Genomic DNA, 17,722 nt, shown 5'->3' with positions numbered 1-17,722 from the left:
GTCTTTTTCTAAGGCGGTTCTTTATAATTTAAAGTAGAACTTTCCACGTTCATGGACAACTGCGGTCACGTGCACGTGGTTCTAATCATAGTACAATAAACGGTCCATGTCTGCCTTCGGCAGTAAACAGGAGGGCTAGGAGGTTCTCCTACTGGCGACATTGGGTGAAAGTGAAACTAAACAATGCTGCTGGGTTCTGGAGTGAATGTCTGTCAATTATCCAACTTGAAACTAACTTAACTGTGGTGGGGCAGGTGTGACTGGCTTGACAGAAGTGTTTTGGACTGGACTTAAGTGTGGAACAAGAGACTGGAGCATGCACAGTCAGAATCATTGCTATGCCTACAGTCCAAGCAGTCAGAAAAAATGGGCGACATGCATGCATGAAGTTTAAAAGTGGAGAAGCCATGGTCTCAAATGACATCACATCATCGGGGTACAATATATGTGCAGTGAAACCTGGTCTGAAGTTGCTGAAAGGCTTAGTACCTGAGGTACACAGGTACACGGTGCATGTGTCATACCCCACAGTTCTCATGAGGCTTGTCCCACCTTCTTTTGGACATCCTTGGGTCAGTTTGAACATAGGTGGATGACAACATTAAAGTCACACAGACCAAAAGCGGACGCACACACACTTTCAGATACTATAAATTAGCCTCAAGCTTCCCTTTTACTGCAACTTTTCAGAGCTGGCAATCTTTCCTAACATTAGCAACACATTATTCGTTTTTAGTTAACACTGTCAATCCAAAATATATGTTCTCTATTATTGTTTACAAGCAGAGGTTTGTGTGTTCAATAAGCAGTAAGTGGAAGGTGAACAGGGATGCATGCTAGCTAGAGCAGCTGAGAGATGAGTGGAAATAGTAATTTGCATATTCATAGTCTGCATACTGAATGAGGCAAAGGTGTAAAGTTACATCTAAGGCATTTAAAGGAGTTCGGTAAAGTTGGAAAGATATTCACAGATTCGGACTTCCGGCATCAATAACTCATTAGTGATACGTTGTCAAAACATAAACGAGGCCTCTTTCCCATCGTTGTAAGGTAGACAATGTGCTACAAGCCCAGTTTTATCAAAAGTAGCTGTCTTTCAAGCTGCAGAAATAACATTGGTGTCAATGAGCAGCCGGCGGTGAGACGAGTGGATAGGGACCGTCTGCAAATTGCAAAACCGCTACAGCAGCGAAGAGAAACACTACACAGATATTCAATAATCAGTCTTATAGTATCAATCATTCTATTGCAGCTATCATGCTGTTGTTGATCATACATTGGTTTGATAAAAAATCATATTTTATGAATTTTTCAATCACTTTATCACTGCAGTGTCACTGAAAAATTTTATGTCTGCTGTTTTTAAATTCTTGACATTTTTAAAAATTTTTTAAGAATTTTTACACATTTTTTATGCACTGCAGTATTTTTAAATCAACTATAATAATTTTTTTATTAAAAATTTATGAATTTTATTTGTTGCTGGTTAATTTTTTAAAATCATTTAAGAATTTTTACACACAGTTATCACTACTTATTGTATCAACTTGGTTGTTGGTTTTTAAAATCATATTTTAAGAATTTTAATTCTAATTGACAAAACTTTTATGTACTGCAGTGTCACAATATTGCAACATCATCTGATGTCTTGTTGTTTAAAAAATTTAATTTTAAATTTTATTAAAATTTTATTAATTTTTATAATTTTTCACGAGCCATAATTTGGTTTGATATTTTTTTTAAATCATATTTTATGGAATTTTTATTTGTAATAAATGTAATAACTCACTCTATGTACTGTATGATTTTTATTAATAATATTCATATAACTTCACTTTTACATACTGTAGAAGAATTAAATCTCAGTTCAACTATCATCTAGCCTGTTGATCATACTACAACACTTTGATATATAAACAAAACAACAACATAATTCTAAAGAATTTATATTAATAATAAAATTCAATAACTTCCCTCTTGTGTACTGTAGAAAATTGAAACTTTGTCCAACTATCAACCGGCTCCTGTTGATCATAAGAGCCTATCTTGCCTACAGCCTCTTCAGCTATGGCTGTTGCACATCACACAATACCAAGGCGTATCTTTGTTTGGTAATTGGGCTGTCGTCATGATTTTTTAAATAAATATCAAACCAAGTGTTGTAGTATGATCAGCAGCATCCAGTTGATGGCTGCAATGATTTTGGTGACACTACAGTACATAAAAGTGGAGTTATTAAATTTTATTATTAATAAAAATTCATAAAATTATGATTTTTAAAAAGAATATCAAACCAAGAGTTGTAGTATGATCAGCAGCAGCCAGTTGATGGCTGCAGTAAATTTGGTGACACTACAGTACATAAAAGTGGAGTTATTGAATTTTATTATTAATAAAAATTCATAAAATTATGATTTTTTAAAAAAATATCAAACCAAGTGTTGTAGTATGATCAGCAGCATCCAGTTGATGGCTGCAATGATTTTGGTGACACTACAGTACATAAAAGTGGAGTTATTGAATTTTATTATTAATAAAAATTCATAAAATTATGATTTTTTAAAAAAAATATCAAACCAAGAGTTGTAGTATGATCAGCAGCATCCAGTTGATGGCTGCAGTAAATTTGGTGACACTACAGTACATAAAAGTGGAGTTATTGAATTTTATTATTAATAAAAATTCATAAAATTATGATTTAAAAAAAAATATCAAACCAAGAGTTGTAGTATGATCAGCAGCAGCCAGTTGATGGCTGCAGTAAATTTGGTGACACTACAGTGCATAAAAGTGGAGTTATTGAATTTTATTATTAATAAAATTCATAAAATTATGATTTTTTAAAAAAAATATCAAACCAAGAGTTGTAGTATGATCAGCAGCATGCAGTTGATGGCTGCAGTAAATTTGGTGACACTATAGTGCATAAAAGTGGAGTTATTGAATTTTATTATTAATAAAAATTCATAAAATTATGATTTTTTTAAAAAAATATCAAACCAAGAGTTGTAGTATGATCAGCAGCAGCCAGTTGATGGCTGTAGTGATTTTGGTGACACTACAGTGCATAAAAGTGGAGTTATTGAATTTTATTATTAATAAAAATTCATAAAATTATGATTTTTTGAAAAAAATATCAAACCAAGAGTTGTAGTATGATCAGCAGCATCCAGTTGATGGCTGCAGTAAATTTGGTGACACTACAGTGCATAAAAGTGGAGTTATTGAATTTTTATTATTAATAAAAATTACATAAAATTAAGATTTTTAAAAAAATATCAAACCAAGAGTTGTAGTATGATCAGCAGCATCCAGATGATGGCTGCAGTAAATTTGGTGACACTACAGTGCATAAAAGTGGAGTTATTGAATTTTATTATTAATAAAAATTCATAAAATTGTGATTTTTTAAAAAAATACCAAACCAAGTGTTGTAGTATGATCAGCAGCATGCAGTTGATGGCTGCAGTAAATTTGGTGACACTATAGTGCATAAAAGTGGAGTTATTGAATTTTATTATTAATAAAAATTCATAAAATTATGATTTTTTTTAAAAATATCAAACCAAGTGTTGTAGTATGATCAGAAGCAGCCAGTTGATGGCTGTAGTGATTTTGGTGACACTACAGTACATAAAAGTGGAGTTATTGAATTTTATTATTAATAAAAATTCCATAAAATTATGATTTAGAAAAAAATATCAAACCAAGAGTTGTAGTATGATCAGCAGCAGCCAGTTGATGGCTGTAGTGATTTTGGTGACACTACAGTGCATAAAAGTGGAGTTATTGAATTTTATTATTAATAAAATTTTAAATTATGATTTTTAAATAAATATCAAACCAAGAGTTGTAGATGATGATCAGCAGCATCCAGTTGATGGCTGCAGTAAATTTGGTGACACTATAGTGCATAAAAGTGGAGTTATTGAATTTTATTATTAATAAAAATTCCATAAAATTAAGATTTTGAAAAAAATATCAAACCAAGAGTTGTAGTATGATCAGCAGCATCCAGATGATGGCTGCAGTAAATTTGGTGACACTACAGTGCATAAAAGTGGAGTTATTGAATTTTATTATTAATAAAAATTCTTAAAATTATGATTTTTTAAATAAATATCAAACCAAGAGTTGTAGTATGATCAGCAGCATCCAGTTGATGGCTGCAGTAAATTTGGTGACACTACAGTGCATAAAAGTGGAGTTATTGAATTTTATTATTAATAAAAATTCATAAAATTATGATTTTTTTAAAATACCAAACCAAGTGTTGTAGTATGATCAGCAGCATGCAGTTGATGGCTGCAGTAAATTTGGTGACACTATAGCATAAAAAGTGGAGTTATTGAATTTTATTATTAATAAAATTCATAAAATTATGATTTTTTTAAAATATCAAACCAAGTGTTGTAGTATGATCAGCAGCAGCCAGTTGATGGCTGTAGTGATTTTGTGACACTACAGTGCATAAAAGTGGAGTTATTGAATTTTATTATTAATAAAAATTCCATAAAATTATGATTTAGAAAAAAATATCAAACCAAGAGTTGTAGTATGATCAGCAGCAGCCAGTTGATGGCTGTAGTGATTTTGGTGACACTACAGTGCATAAAAGTGGAGTTATTGAATTTTATTATTAATAAAAATTCATAAAATTATGATTTTTTGAAAAAAATATCAAACCAAGAGTTGTAGTATGATCAGCAGCATCCAGTTGAGGGTTGTAGTAAATTGGGTGACACTCCAGTGCATAAAAGTGGAGTTATTGAATTTTAATAATAATAAAAATTCCATAAAATTAAGATTTTGAAAAAAATATCAAACCAAGAGTTGTAGTATGATCAGCAGCATGCAGTTGATGGCTGCAGTAAATTTGGTGACACTATAGTGCATAAAAGTGGAGTTATTGAATTTTATTATTAATAAAAATTCATAAAATTATGATTTTTTAAAAATAATAACAAACCAAGTGTTGTAGTATGATCAGCAGCAGCCAGTTGATGGCTGTAGTGATTTTGGTGACACTACAGTGCATAAAAGTGGAGTTATTGAATTTTATTATTAATAAAAATTCCATAAAATTATGATTTAGAAAAAAATATCAAACCAAGAGTTGTAGTATGATCAGCAGCAGCCAGTTGATGGCTGTAGTGATTTTGGTGACACTACAGTACATAAAGTGGAGTTATTGAATTTTATTATTAATAAAATTATAAAATTATGATTTTTTTGAAAAAATATCAAACCAAGAGTTGTAGTATGATCAGCAGCATCCAGTTGATGGCTGTAGTAAATTTGGTGACACTACAGTGCATAAAAGTGGAGTTATTGAATTTTATTATTAATAAAAATTCCATAAAATTAAGATTTTGAAAAAAATATCAAACCAAGAGTTGTAGTATGATCAGCAGCATCCAGATGATGGCTGCAGTAAATTTGGTGACACTACAGTGCATAAAAGTGGAGTTATTGAATTTTATTATTAATAAAAATTCTTAAAATTATGATTTTTTAAATAAATATCAAACCAAGAGTTGTAGTATGATCAGCAGCATCCAGTTGATGGCTGCAGTAAATTTGGTGACACTACAGTGCATAAAAGTGGAGTTATTGAATTTTATTATTAATAAAAATTCTTAAAATTATGATTTTTTAAATAAATATCAAACCAAGAGTTGTAGTATGATCAGCAGCATCCAGTTGATGGCTGCAGTAAATTTGGTGACACTATAGTGCATAAAAGTGGAGTTATTGAATTTTATTATTAATAAAAATTCCATAAAATTAAGATTTTTAAAAAAATATCAAACCAAGTGTTGTAGTATGATCAGCAGCAGCCAGTTGATGGCTGCAGTAAATTTGGTGACACTACAGTGCATAAAAGTGGAGTTATTGAATATCTGTGTAGTGTTTCTCTTCGCTGCTGTAGCGGTTTTGCAATTTGCAGACGGTCCCTATCCACTCGTCTCACCGCCGGCTGCTCATTGACACCAATGTTATTTCTGCAGCTTGAAAGACAGCTACTTTTGATAAAACTGGGCTTGTAGCACATTGTCTACCTTACAACGATGGGAAAGAGGCCTCGTTTATGTTTTGACAACGTATCACTAATGAGTTATTGATGCCGGAAGTCCGAATCTGTGAATATCTTTCCAACTTTACCGAACTATTTAAAGGCACGAGAGATTTTCTTTAACGGAAACAGCGTATAAATATGTTTATTTGATGAGCAGAGATTTTTTAAAAATTTTTTAAATTAATGTCAGGAAAGGAACTTTAACAGAAAACATATGAATAAACCAAGTATCAAACACTCACCTGCTGAAGGACTGACGGCTGGCTCTGAGGACTGAAGCTAGCATAAACTCATCTTTTTTTCAGAAAAGCGTCTGGTTAGCCAACGTTAGCTGCTTTAGTGTCTCACAAACGTTAACGTTACACCGTGCTTAGCCCTGTCCGAAACTTCGAGAAGCTACACTAAGGTGAAATTTATCATTAATACCATTTATTGAAGATGTTTTTACGTCGCATTTCGGCTTTTCGAGAGAAAGGATTTCGACGATGCGTGTCTGGTTTATCGTCCTACCTCCGGGAAAGCGTACAGCCGTTTCCTGTAACTTTGTCTCACGGGAGCTTCCGTTACTGTCCCCAGCGTTGCTAAGTAACGTTCCGTTACTAAGCAAAAAAAGTTATTCAAATTGAGAAGACATTAATATATGTAGAAAATTGTTTTTAAAAAGCTAGGGGAAATTTTTTAGGGGGAAAAAAAAGACAAAAGCCAGAGGGTAACTATATTTAAAATTATTATAATTACATATGACCTTCCTTTTTGTGTTTTTGTTTGTTTGTTTTGTTTTGTGTTGTACTAATTTTTAGGCGACTTTCTTGTACTTTTTTACAATTTTTTTTATTTACAAATTTCTTAATAGTTTTTGGGTGATTTCGTCTTCCGCTGCTCGTTGTCTTCTTTCCGTGTTTTTGAAAGAAATCGAGCCAGTTGCCCAGGTTTCAAGGGGTTAAACGAGGGAAACTAGCTTAATTTTGAATAGTATCATTTTCATCATAATAATCAAAAATGCAGTAGCAACAGTTTAAAAAAAATATAGGCCTATATCGTTATTATTATTATCATTATTATTATTAGTGGTGGTAGGTCTACTAGTAGTGTTATTTAGTGGTAATAGTAACGCTGGTAGCCTGACATAGGCTGTTGTTATTGTTGTTGTCATCTTGCTCTGGAGTGATAACACAGGGCTGTTAGTGTAATATCACCCTGCCTGGTTCCTCTCTGCTGTCAGTCTACTTAAAACCACGTCAGAGCGGCCAGACGGAGCGGACTGCACCCGGTCGGAGCTCAGTCAATGCATGGACTCACACATGCACAGTACACCACATGTTACTAGGTCTTGAACAGTTTGGTCTTTGGGCATTACTCACCTTGTAATTGATCGTTTTTCTTCCTCTGATCTGGGGACAGTTTGTATGCATCATGGAGCACATGTCGTCTCCGGTCAGGTTCCGCAGCACTAAGAGAGGTACGTCTATAACTGACTGAAGTCCTTTATTTATGCACAACCTGCATCACTGATTTATAGAAATAACTTGTAGTTTCTGCTATATAAATTGCTCAACCAACTGAAACATCATTATAGCGTTTTTAATATCCGTGTGGAGATGTATATTTGTGTATGACACTTGTATTCTTGTATTCATGGTGACCCTTTTGCATCTTATTTACTGTATTTTATCATCTAAGTCTGTAGAATGGACCTTATTTATTGATATCAAAATGGTATAGTAAAGCTACTTACCTTTTTATTTATTTATTACAATAGCAATCATCTTTTGTTCCAATCACTCAGTTTTGTTCAGTCAGCCTATATGCATTTTTTATTGTTTTGTTTTTTTCCTTACACACATTATATTTTCTCCCATTCTGCCATCCTTTGCTCAAAAAAAGCTACAAATTTCCCAGAAAACAAGGTAGGACACGTTTGTAGAATAGTCTTGAATTACAGTGTTTATAGCTTGTGTGAGTGTGTGTTAAGAGTTAATCTCCAAACCCCCACCCGGTCAGAGCATAAGAAGCTGGGTTAAGCCTGCTGCAAAGCTTTGTGGGTAATGAGGACTGACAGGTAGAGGGACACTGGATGAACCCTGATCAGGCCAGCGGCACTGTGGGCCACTGCTGTCTTCAGAGCAGCTCAACAGGACGATGACTGGAGAAATGTTCATCTCGTGTAAATCAGAAGTGGGGGTTTGACTGTCCTAACTGCTCATGGTAGCAAATAGAGTCCCTCTGTGAGGAGATTACCTGTAAGGTATCCAAAGCAGGTGTGGATATCCACTAGCTTTGTGTGCATAAGTTCCACACTGAAAGATACAAGTTAAAATTATCTTTAAAACTATTCTTTCTAGTTTGTACATCCAGTTTGACTCAGTGTTTACTCACCTCCAACTGTTGAGTGTTGTTTGTCTCCCCTCCCTGCCTGGACAGATGGATGAAGTCAGGCCGCTGTAATGGTATAATGGGATCACAAGTCAGGGCTAATTAGTGAAGAAAGGGTAGCCACTACAACCAAAGACACAGAAGACTCGTCATGCATTGTACTCAGAGAGCGTGACCCTGACTGCGGTCATCAGCAGTCAGTTAGTGTTGGTCTTTGCACCTGTAAATTTATGTTCATATATCAATTATCTATTTATGATATAAGTTACCTTATACATAAAACAGATTCGCCTTTTAAAACCTAAATAGATTGGCTTATTTTTTTTTTCAAAAACAAGGGAAGAAGGCAATGAGCAACAACAGAAGAAAAGGCCCAAAAATTACAAAGAAAGTAGTAAAAACTTCAAGAAAATGACCTGAAAATTTGTGGGACATCTCTTATCAAGTTGCTCATTGCTTTTTTAACCATGTTTTCAATAGAATGGTTTAACTAGAAAGCTGATGTCAATCCAGGTTTCTAAGGGTTCACAGTATAATTGTAAAACGTCGCAAAACAAGGTGCTAAAAACAAACATATAGCCTATACATAAATGTGAATACATGCATACAAACAAACAGGTATATATGCATATAAACACCCAAACACAAATGCTCTTTACATATGCTTCACCACACATATTCACATAAACATTGGCTATATACCATACAGTTTATGTTATATAGATGCAAAATAAAGAGGGACAGAGAGAAACCTTATTAATCCCAAAGGGAAATTCAGGTTTCAAACAGCTCATTACCTTATTGAGACCTTATAAAACTGGCATCCTAATAAAATATATTTTTCATAGAGAGTTTTATTATTTTATTTTTGAAACTTTTGATCTTCCATACAAAACCAAGTGTAACTCTGCTGCCTCCTTTCACAGTTGGCCAGTCTTTCCATTGAGGACCAGGAGGACACTCAGTTTCCGTTCGCCATGAGGGATCTGCCTCCCATCTCTCAGCCTGGTGAACAGCACCATGCACCAGTCCACCATGAGGCAGAGGAAACTGGGATGACAACCAACGGGAGACTCCCCAGCCTCTCTGGGACTCCCCCTCTGCCCCATCCCATCCCCTGCCACGCTGCTGGCTCTCCGACAGTCCCTCATAGACCAAGTCGTGTGGGAGCAGACACAGAGTTTCAGTCCCATCCACTGAGGCGGCAGCTCGCCTCTCAGGTGTCTGTGGATTGTCCACTCAGCCCAGCCTCGCGTCCACACAGCCCTTGGGGACGCTTTGACCCCTATGTCTCTCCAGAGGTGTGTGTCTGTGTGTTTGCCAGAGCCTGTGTCAGAGGTCCCTAAGTTACATTTGTTTTAGCATTCAAGTTTTTCCAACAAATAACAAAGTAAACAAATTAAAAAGTGTCCTTGGACACTGCTTTCAAACCCCCTTAGAGAAGCATAGCAAAAGTACAGAACACTATGAATGAGTAATCATTTTTATAAACAATAGAGGGGTGCAGGAGTCCTAAAACTTGGAAATGAATCAGCATTTTTCACCTCCAGTTCCCTCATCCCTAAGTCAGTGGGTTTTTGGTTTGATGTTTTAAATCAGGTCCGTAGTTAACACGAGGTTAAGAGATTTTTAAGATTTGTTCTTCGATAAAAAATACGTAATCAAATACCCCACTTGTAAAGTTTGAAGTTTTTACGTGTCTTAAAAAAGGCGGTTGCTGATAAGTAGCTAAATGAGACTACAAAACGTTAACACGGCGCACACAGTTTTACAGCCTCGTTGCGGTGGCGGCATTAAATCATGTGACTGTGGTGATTGCATTTATGGTTAAAAAAACAAGTGGCGTTCATTTGTGAAGATTATGTTGCTGAACAAAGCATTTAAGTATGTATGCTTATTTTCTGCAGTGATCTAAAATCCAGTAGAAAAATCCCACTGGGACCAGGGTGATGCTAACTTCATCACTGTACCTCTCTATATGCACGAACATAAATGTATGTTGGTGTTTTCTTTCTGCAGGATCAGGACAAGGAGTATGTGGGCTTTGCCACATTGCCCAACCAGGTTCACAGAAAGACGGTGAAGAAAGGTTTCACATTCACGCTCATGGTGGCAGGTGAGTCCTCATGTGTCGGCTACTTTTACAGGCAGCTGTAATGTAATGTACCGAATGTGACATCTCTCCCATAATGGGAATTTTATTACAGACAAGCAGTATTAAAAAGAAAAACACAACAAATCACATCTCCACATACAAACATCTAGAAAGATTCAGATGATAACATCTGAGTGGACGTCACTTAACAGACTCAATGGGCCTGATGCAGCAAAATTCTCTTAAATTTCTCTTGATTTTCTGGTAAGAGAAAATATGTAAATATAAATTAATATATAACGCCCCCCCCAAACACTATATAAGGGCAGGTTTTGTGCCATGTGCAAAGACATGACCAAGACTGGAGACATAACACCAAAAAAGGCTGTAAGAAGAAGAAGGACTAATACAGTAGTGAAACTGGGGTAGGCCTACTGTTAAATAAATTTAAACCAAGTAAATGTGATTTTAGGAAGATGCTTTTAAGTATTAACAGTAAAAGTACACATGTAAAAAGGTTTAAATAAATTTAATAAATCAAATTAAAAGAAAATGCAGCAATTCCTCAAACATAGAGTATATATGAGATCTTACCTCAGTGAAAAGCCTCTTACCTCTTACCTAAGAGAAAAGCAAAAATAAGACAACATTGGTGAATCCCCAAAATCATTTGGTACTAACAAAATTAAATCCTGGATACGAGCAAAAATAAGAGAAAATTTGGCCGTATACAGATTCTTGCATGAGGCCCATTGTTAAGAAACGCCTTCATCAGTGTACATTACAGACATACCTGCTCTGAATTCTACATTTGTCAGCCATGATTCAAAATAAACTGGGAGACAGGTGTTCTGTCATCTCGTTTTATGTGTGGAGAAGTACTTTATTTTTTGGGACTTTACGAGTTGAAGTAAATTATTCAAAGGAATACAGAAATTGCACAGCTCAAGGTGATGTTTCAGTCATGCTACATTAAGAGTCGGGGCTGTGTGTTTCTCTGTATAGGGGAGTCTGGCCTCGGTAAATCTACATTAATCAACAGTTTGTTCCTCACGGACATCTACAAAGACAGGAAGGTTCCTAACGCACAAGGTGAGATAAGTTCTGTTATTTATCTACATGTTACCCATGTAAATGAAGTGGGAAAACAAAGTGCATTTTAATGGTCTCTCCAAAAAAAGACATTATTAGCTGTAATTTTTCTTTTTCAAAATGTGATGCTGCAGCTACTCTCTGACCCTGAGGTGTGTGTGTTGTTGTGTATGTTTGTACACACTGTTAACTTGTTGCCTGCGAAGATTTAATCACTTTGCACATGCATGTGGCTGCAGAAAGGATCGATCAAACAGTGGACATCGTCAAACACACAATTAGCATTGAAGAGAAAGGAGTCAAATTGAGGCTCACCATCATTGACACACCAGGGTTCGGAGACGCCGTCAACAACACAGAAAGGTGAGGTCATCAAAATGTGCCTACCCTTAAGTGTTTTTCAAGCAGTGTTTGACCCACTGCTATTTTGGTCACACAGTTGCTCTATTGGACCAGAAAACATGTTGGCATTGTACATTTCTCCAAACCAAGGATACGTTAAATTTGCATTATGTAGCGGAAAAGTTGAAATTTTACCACACTGTGGTAACTTGTGGTTAGGTTTAGGCACAAAACCACTTGGTTATGGTTGGGAAAAGATGATGTTTTGGATTAAAATATGTGGTCTTGGGGTTACAATTCCAGCAGGGAAAGCAGCAATGTGCCAGTAAGGAAACAAAGGCTTTTTGTGCCTAAGAAGCTGCTGTAACCATAGCGACAGGTAGCTACAAAACACCCCTGTTTGGTGCTTTAAAAAAGCCACTTGAAACACAGCAATGACTCACTGAAAGAAATCAGTTTTGCGTAATATTATCAGCCAGAGTTGACATTCTTTTAGTACAGGCAGTTTGAAAACTTGACTCAAGCGCTTCAGCCACAATCTCGGAGCAGATACAGTCTAGAAAATCCAGCTTTAAGCTGAACAGAGAGACAACTGTACCAGACACTGATTGTATGTTTGTATCAGCTGGAAGCCAATAGAAGACTACATCGACCAGCAGTTTGAACAGTACTTCAGAGACGAGAGCGGGTTGAACAGAAGGAACATCCAGGACAACAGAGTCCACTGCTGCCTCTACTTCATCTCTCCGTTTGGCCACGGGTACGCTGACGTGTTTCACTTACGCACATAGTGCTAAACTAGTAAAACAGAACTGCAGCAGCCTCAGCTAAAAGTTGTTTGATGTCTTTTGGGCATGTTCCTGCCTGTGTGCGCTCACACACTCATGCATCAGTCTTCGGCCTGTGGATGTGGCGTGTATGAAGACCTTGCATGAAAAGGTCAACATAGTTCCTGTTGTGGCCAAAGCTGACAGCCTGACGCAAGCAGAGGTCTACAAGAAGAAGATTAAGGTATGAGACCATAAACGAATGTTGTCTTCTTTATTTTTCTCTATTTGTCACAATTATTCTCGTTTCAATGTGTTCACTCTAGATCAGAGAGGAAATCAAGCAGTTTGGGATCAACATCTACCAGTTTCCTGAGTGTGATTCAGATGAGGACGAAGACTTTAAAAACCACGACCAGATACTCAAGGTGCTTCAGTTAATTTGTCCAGGTTGAAATGTATCATCTCAGCCATGTTGAGACTAGGCGGGTTTCCACTAACCCTCAAATTACGCAAATTGAAACTGCAAATATAAAATACACATTATGGAAACAAGGCCATTTTGAAAAATCTCCCATTTATTGCAAAAAAGTTTTTACGCTCACGTGACGTGGTATTTCAGGAGATTCGAAAAAGCCATTTTTTGTAAAACTGCGATGGAAACACTTTTTGTCTTTTATAGGTCACATGATGCTATGGCTATGTGCTTGTCAGTAGAAACTGGCTCCCTCGTGATGCAGCAGGTACTACAAGAGCTGTTATTGCATTGCATATCTCTTCAAAAGTTGAGCGGATCAGCTGGAAGTTTTGAATTTACAATTCCTCTGTGAAATTGTGGACTATCAGTTCCCCGAAATACCTCATACATGGCCACTCACACGTATAAGGGACTTGCTTCTCCATTAACCCTCGCATAACAAGCCTACGTTGCCTTTGATTGGAAATAATGACGGCTAGTGCGGTGGCTGCATTATAAATAAACCTGCTAATGTTTTGAACATATATCGCCGTGCTTCTCGGAATCTTATTGTGAGAGGAGAAGTTGCGTAACATCACTTAATGGAAACACAGTCATCTCGTAATTGTGTTTTATAGGCCTTTCAAAAATATCGGTTAAATTTTGCGCTAATCTGTAATGGAAACCCGCCTACTGACAGTTTATTGTTTCTGCTTCTCTCTGCAGGACAGCATCCCGTTTGCAGTAATTGGGAGTAACATTCAGGTGGAGAGTGAAGGTCGCAAGTTCAGGGGTCGTGTCTATCCCTGGGGTTTGGTAGAAGGTACTGCAGATAAACACACACTCAGTAGTTTTTTTTTTTTTTTCAGTTTTGTTTGTAATTTTACTCATTTTCAGTAAGCTTACACTGTGTCTTTGGACATTTTTACTTTGGTGAAACTGATTTTGTATCAGTGTTATACATTACTTTGGTTCTATCTGATAACAAGGAAAAAACTGTCTGATCTAGTGGCATGTTGTTGTTGTATGGGCAGTGGAGAACCCTGCTCACTCTGACTTCCTGCTGCTGAGGAACATGCTGGTGAGGACGCACATGCAGGACCTGAAGGACGTGACGGCAGAGATTCACTACGAAAACTTCAGAGCCCAGTGCATACAGAACATGACCCGCATGGTGGTGCAGGAGAGGAAGCGCAGGTGGGTGGAGTCAGGACACGGTTTGATCATACACTATATGAAAGAAGAGGACGTTTCCTCTGTGGAAGTGCCTTAAATCTGCAGTCTTTCTAATGACCAGCAGGGGGGGCAACTGCACTAGAAAAATCAGTCTGATTGTAAACAAATCTATCTAAGAATAACTTCTGACTCAACCCTTTGAAACCTGCATCAGAAAGTTTTTTTGTGCTGAATTCAGACTCCTTTTGAAAGCTGTTCAACCCTTTCATACCTGAGCAAATTTGTTTGATTTTTTTTTTAAACATGGGGGAAAAGGCAGTGAGCAACTGGCAAAAAACGTCCCTCAAATTGCAAGAAATTAGTAAAAGATGCTCTTTTTTTCAATTTTCAGCACTTTTTGGAGTAACTTAATGGTTTGTTTGTTTGTGGGGTTTTGTTTTTGTTTTTTTCCCTCAGTTAATTATTTCCTAACTTTGTATTCATTTCTTGCCAGTTTTGGTGCCATGTCTGGTTGTGTTTGGTTGCTCATTACCTTCTCACCATGTTTTTTCTAGACATGAAACCACTTTGCTCAGGTATCAAAGGCTTAATTACCTCAGTAAAAGCATGGTCTCAATTGCTAATTTAAAGTCTTTAAAATGCATGATGTTAATTTTGTTAATTATCGTCCCATTTAGAGTTAAAATAGAGTTTCATGGCGACCTGTCAATCAGGACAGAAACATAGCAACACGTATCCTCCCCAGGTCCATCCTCATGTCTGTATGTGGTCACTTCTGGTTCCAAAATACCAAGATAGTGATGGCCAAAATGCCAAACTTGAGGCTTCAAAGCAGTAATCCACAAATCAGTGGGTGATTTCATAGTGGCTACATCCTCTATTTAACTATAGTGAATGAGTTTGATTAATTGGTTGATGGAAATCCTTCCACGAGACATTAAAAGTGGAGTCTCTGTTTATTTGTGAACCCCCATTATTTGAATACATATCACAAGTTTAAATATAATATAGAACAATAAATCCTTGCAACAAGTGCACACTGGCATTTTACGATGATTGAGATAGAAGTTCACACAGGTTGGGTTTTTCTCTGTGTGTGTGTGTGTGTGTGTGTGTGTGTGTGTGTGTGTGTGTGTGTGTGTGTGTGTGTGTGTGTTTTAGTTTGCGTGAGAAGCATCAAGAGCGGAGCGAGGCTGATTTTCCTCTTCCACTGGCTGCCTCTGACACCGAAACAGAACAACTCATCTTTGAGAAAGACGAAGAGGTACGTTTCTCTCACAGACTCTCTTGTTCACTCACTCGGTTACAGAGGCGATACCCGCTCACTCCATTTGTTCCCCTCTGTAGCTGAGGAGGATGCAGGAGGTGCTGGACAGGGTCCAGGAGCACATGCAACACAGCCAAAGAGGTGGCTTCTGATTCTCCAAATATTCCCCGAAAAAGGAGACAAACAAGGAGCGCCCGGGAACATAGAGGAGGCGCCGTTTATGATGCACAACAAGCAAAGCAGATTGAACTTGTATTAAAAGGAAAGTAGCAACATTGAGGTCCTTGTCTGATCACTGTTCCCAACGACAACCTACAGTGATCAAAGCTGGAATCACGGTTCTTCGAGGATACAAGGATGACATTAGCGCAGTCTTTCGGTGCGATTCAATACACAACACAGCATCCTTGAAATTCGGTCATTTAAGATTCTTCTTGATTTTGAGATACACCAAGGTAGTCTGAAAAAATAATATTTGTTCCCTTTGTGGTAGTGCTTCTAATGGCATTTGCTAGAATTGACTGCGGCTAAATGAAAACAACCGACCAGAGCCCAGAAGTCTTTAAAGCAGCTGTCAATCATCTCTGTCACATATTTTAGTGCACTGTTTAGCAGTAACCTGACCAGCATGTTAAAAACAGTCAAGCCTAAACAAAACACAGATAAGAGCAAAATGTTCTCATTTTACAGCTGAACACCCCGCGCATTTTATACTATTTCTCTCGAAAAACACTCTTCTAGGTCTTGTGGGGCTCGGCTGCCTGTATATATAACTGGAGAGTTAGTGTTCGGCTGCCAGGCTAAAGGTGAGGGATGACGGCCTACCTGTTGCCTCTCTGTCCCTGAGTCGACAGCATTTACTCAGTCAGCATAATCCCACACTGCTTCGATTCAGCACTCTGTTCATGGTTTAAATGTTAACATTAAAACAGGCCTACAATAACAGGAAACAAAACTTCATGGGGAATGGAGGAAACATTCTTTTTCCCAAAACCCTCTGCTCCACGGGAGCTCCACACCTGGTCTAAATCAACTCTCTTAATCACTTTCCACCGCATCCCTCCAGACTCACACAGGCTCCACCTCTGTAAGCCCAACCCACTGAGCCTGACAGCCATGCAGGACAGCTGAAAAAAGAACAAGTGTTATGAGACACAGTACACGTTTCTGAAAAGATTTGAAGTGAGAAAGTTGTATATTTGATCAGTGCTGCCTGGTTTGACAGTTTGACTGCAGTTCACACGCTGACTCGGAGCAAACATTGACACAACTGAGTGCAGAAGCACTGACAAAGTGCCCATAGTTTGCTGAAATATGAAATATCTGCATGACAACGCAGTATTTTATCACCTTATGTCTCCCAGAGAGGAAAAGTTACATTGACAAAGTGAATATTGTCGGTTTATCGTCAGGTTTCTTCTCCTTACCTGCTTATCTTGCAGAAACTGTAACCATGAATGGACCCAAGTGACATACTTTGATATTTCCAACTGTTTAATCCAGTCACCATCATTTAAGCCAACAAAGATCAAAACCAGGCATCACATAGTTCAGTCTGCTTTAAACTCTACAGTTTGTCTGGCCAAATTAGCAAAATGTTTGCTGCATGTTGTCATGCAGCACGTCTGGATCCCAGGTTCCCCACATCTTCCTGTTGATGTCACATCTTATTGCTTATTGCATGTCGGGCGTGTAGCCCAACACAAAGCTTACAGGATTCTTGCCAAAGTCATCAGAGGCATTACGAGAAGGCAGAGGAAAGTTTTTTTTCACAAACTATCTGTGTCATTACAACTGTCAGGATATAACGACAGTTTGAGCAAATAAGACAAGTTATTTTTATAAAGGTTATTAACAAGAGCTGTAGTTCAGTTTGTTTTTTATTAATGTCTTTCAGGACAGCCTCTTGATTAGTAACAAGGACGTAACACTGCCATCTAGGGGACATTGTAGTGATGTTTAATTTGGGTTTTATTACTTTGTTACTTGTGAGTCAACTGTATTTTTATTTTTTTTGTATTTTTTATCTTTAACCTGCTGTTTCGTAAGGACGTGGAATAAAAAAATGTCAATA

General features: G+C 37.1%; 1 protein-coding gene across 3 annotated transcripts; it reads left to right on the top strand.

Moving 5' to 3' along the window:
* The first annotated feature begins 6,195 nt into the window (after positions 1-6,195).
* On the top strand, positions 6,196-17,721 carry LOC121952930 (septin-5-like). Of its 3 annotated transcripts, XM_088088839.1 has the most exons (13): positions 6,197-7,538; positions 7,964-7,986; positions 9,379-9,753; positions 10,472-10,568; positions 11,553-11,639; positions 11,879-12,002; positions 12,607-12,741; positions 12,875-12,992; positions 13,075-13,176; positions 13,932-14,028; positions 14,240-14,402; positions 15,543-15,645; positions 15,729-17,720. In XM_088088839.1, exons 1-13 carry the CDS (start codon positions 7,493-7,495, stop codon positions 15,798-15,800), a joined length of 1,542 nt encoding a protein of 513 aa, XP_087944965.1. In that variant the 5' UTR covers positions 6,197-7,492; the 3' UTR covers positions 15,801-17,720. The 3 variants fall into 3 exon arrangements, with proteins under 3 accessions (XP_087944964.1, XP_087944965.1, XP_042355748.2); XM_088088838.1 differs by having other exon boundaries at positions 6,196-7,986; positions 15,729-17,721; XM_042499814.2 differs by lacking the exon at positions 7,964-7,986 and having other exon boundaries at positions 6,203-7,538; positions 15,729-17,716.
* The last annotated feature ends 1 nt before the right edge of the window (position 17,722 follows it).

This window comes from Plectropomus leopardus, chromosome 15 (assembly GCF_026936395.1).
Source record: "Plectropomus leopardus strain MGB_pleo_1.0 chromosome 15, ASM2693639v1, whole genome shotgun sequence".
NCBI lineage: Eukaryota > Metazoa > Chordata > Actinopteri > Perciformes > Serranidae > Plectropomus > Plectropomus leopardus.
Note: the sequence above shows the minus strand (reverse complement) of the source record. Positions and strands in the feature narration are given on the sequence as shown.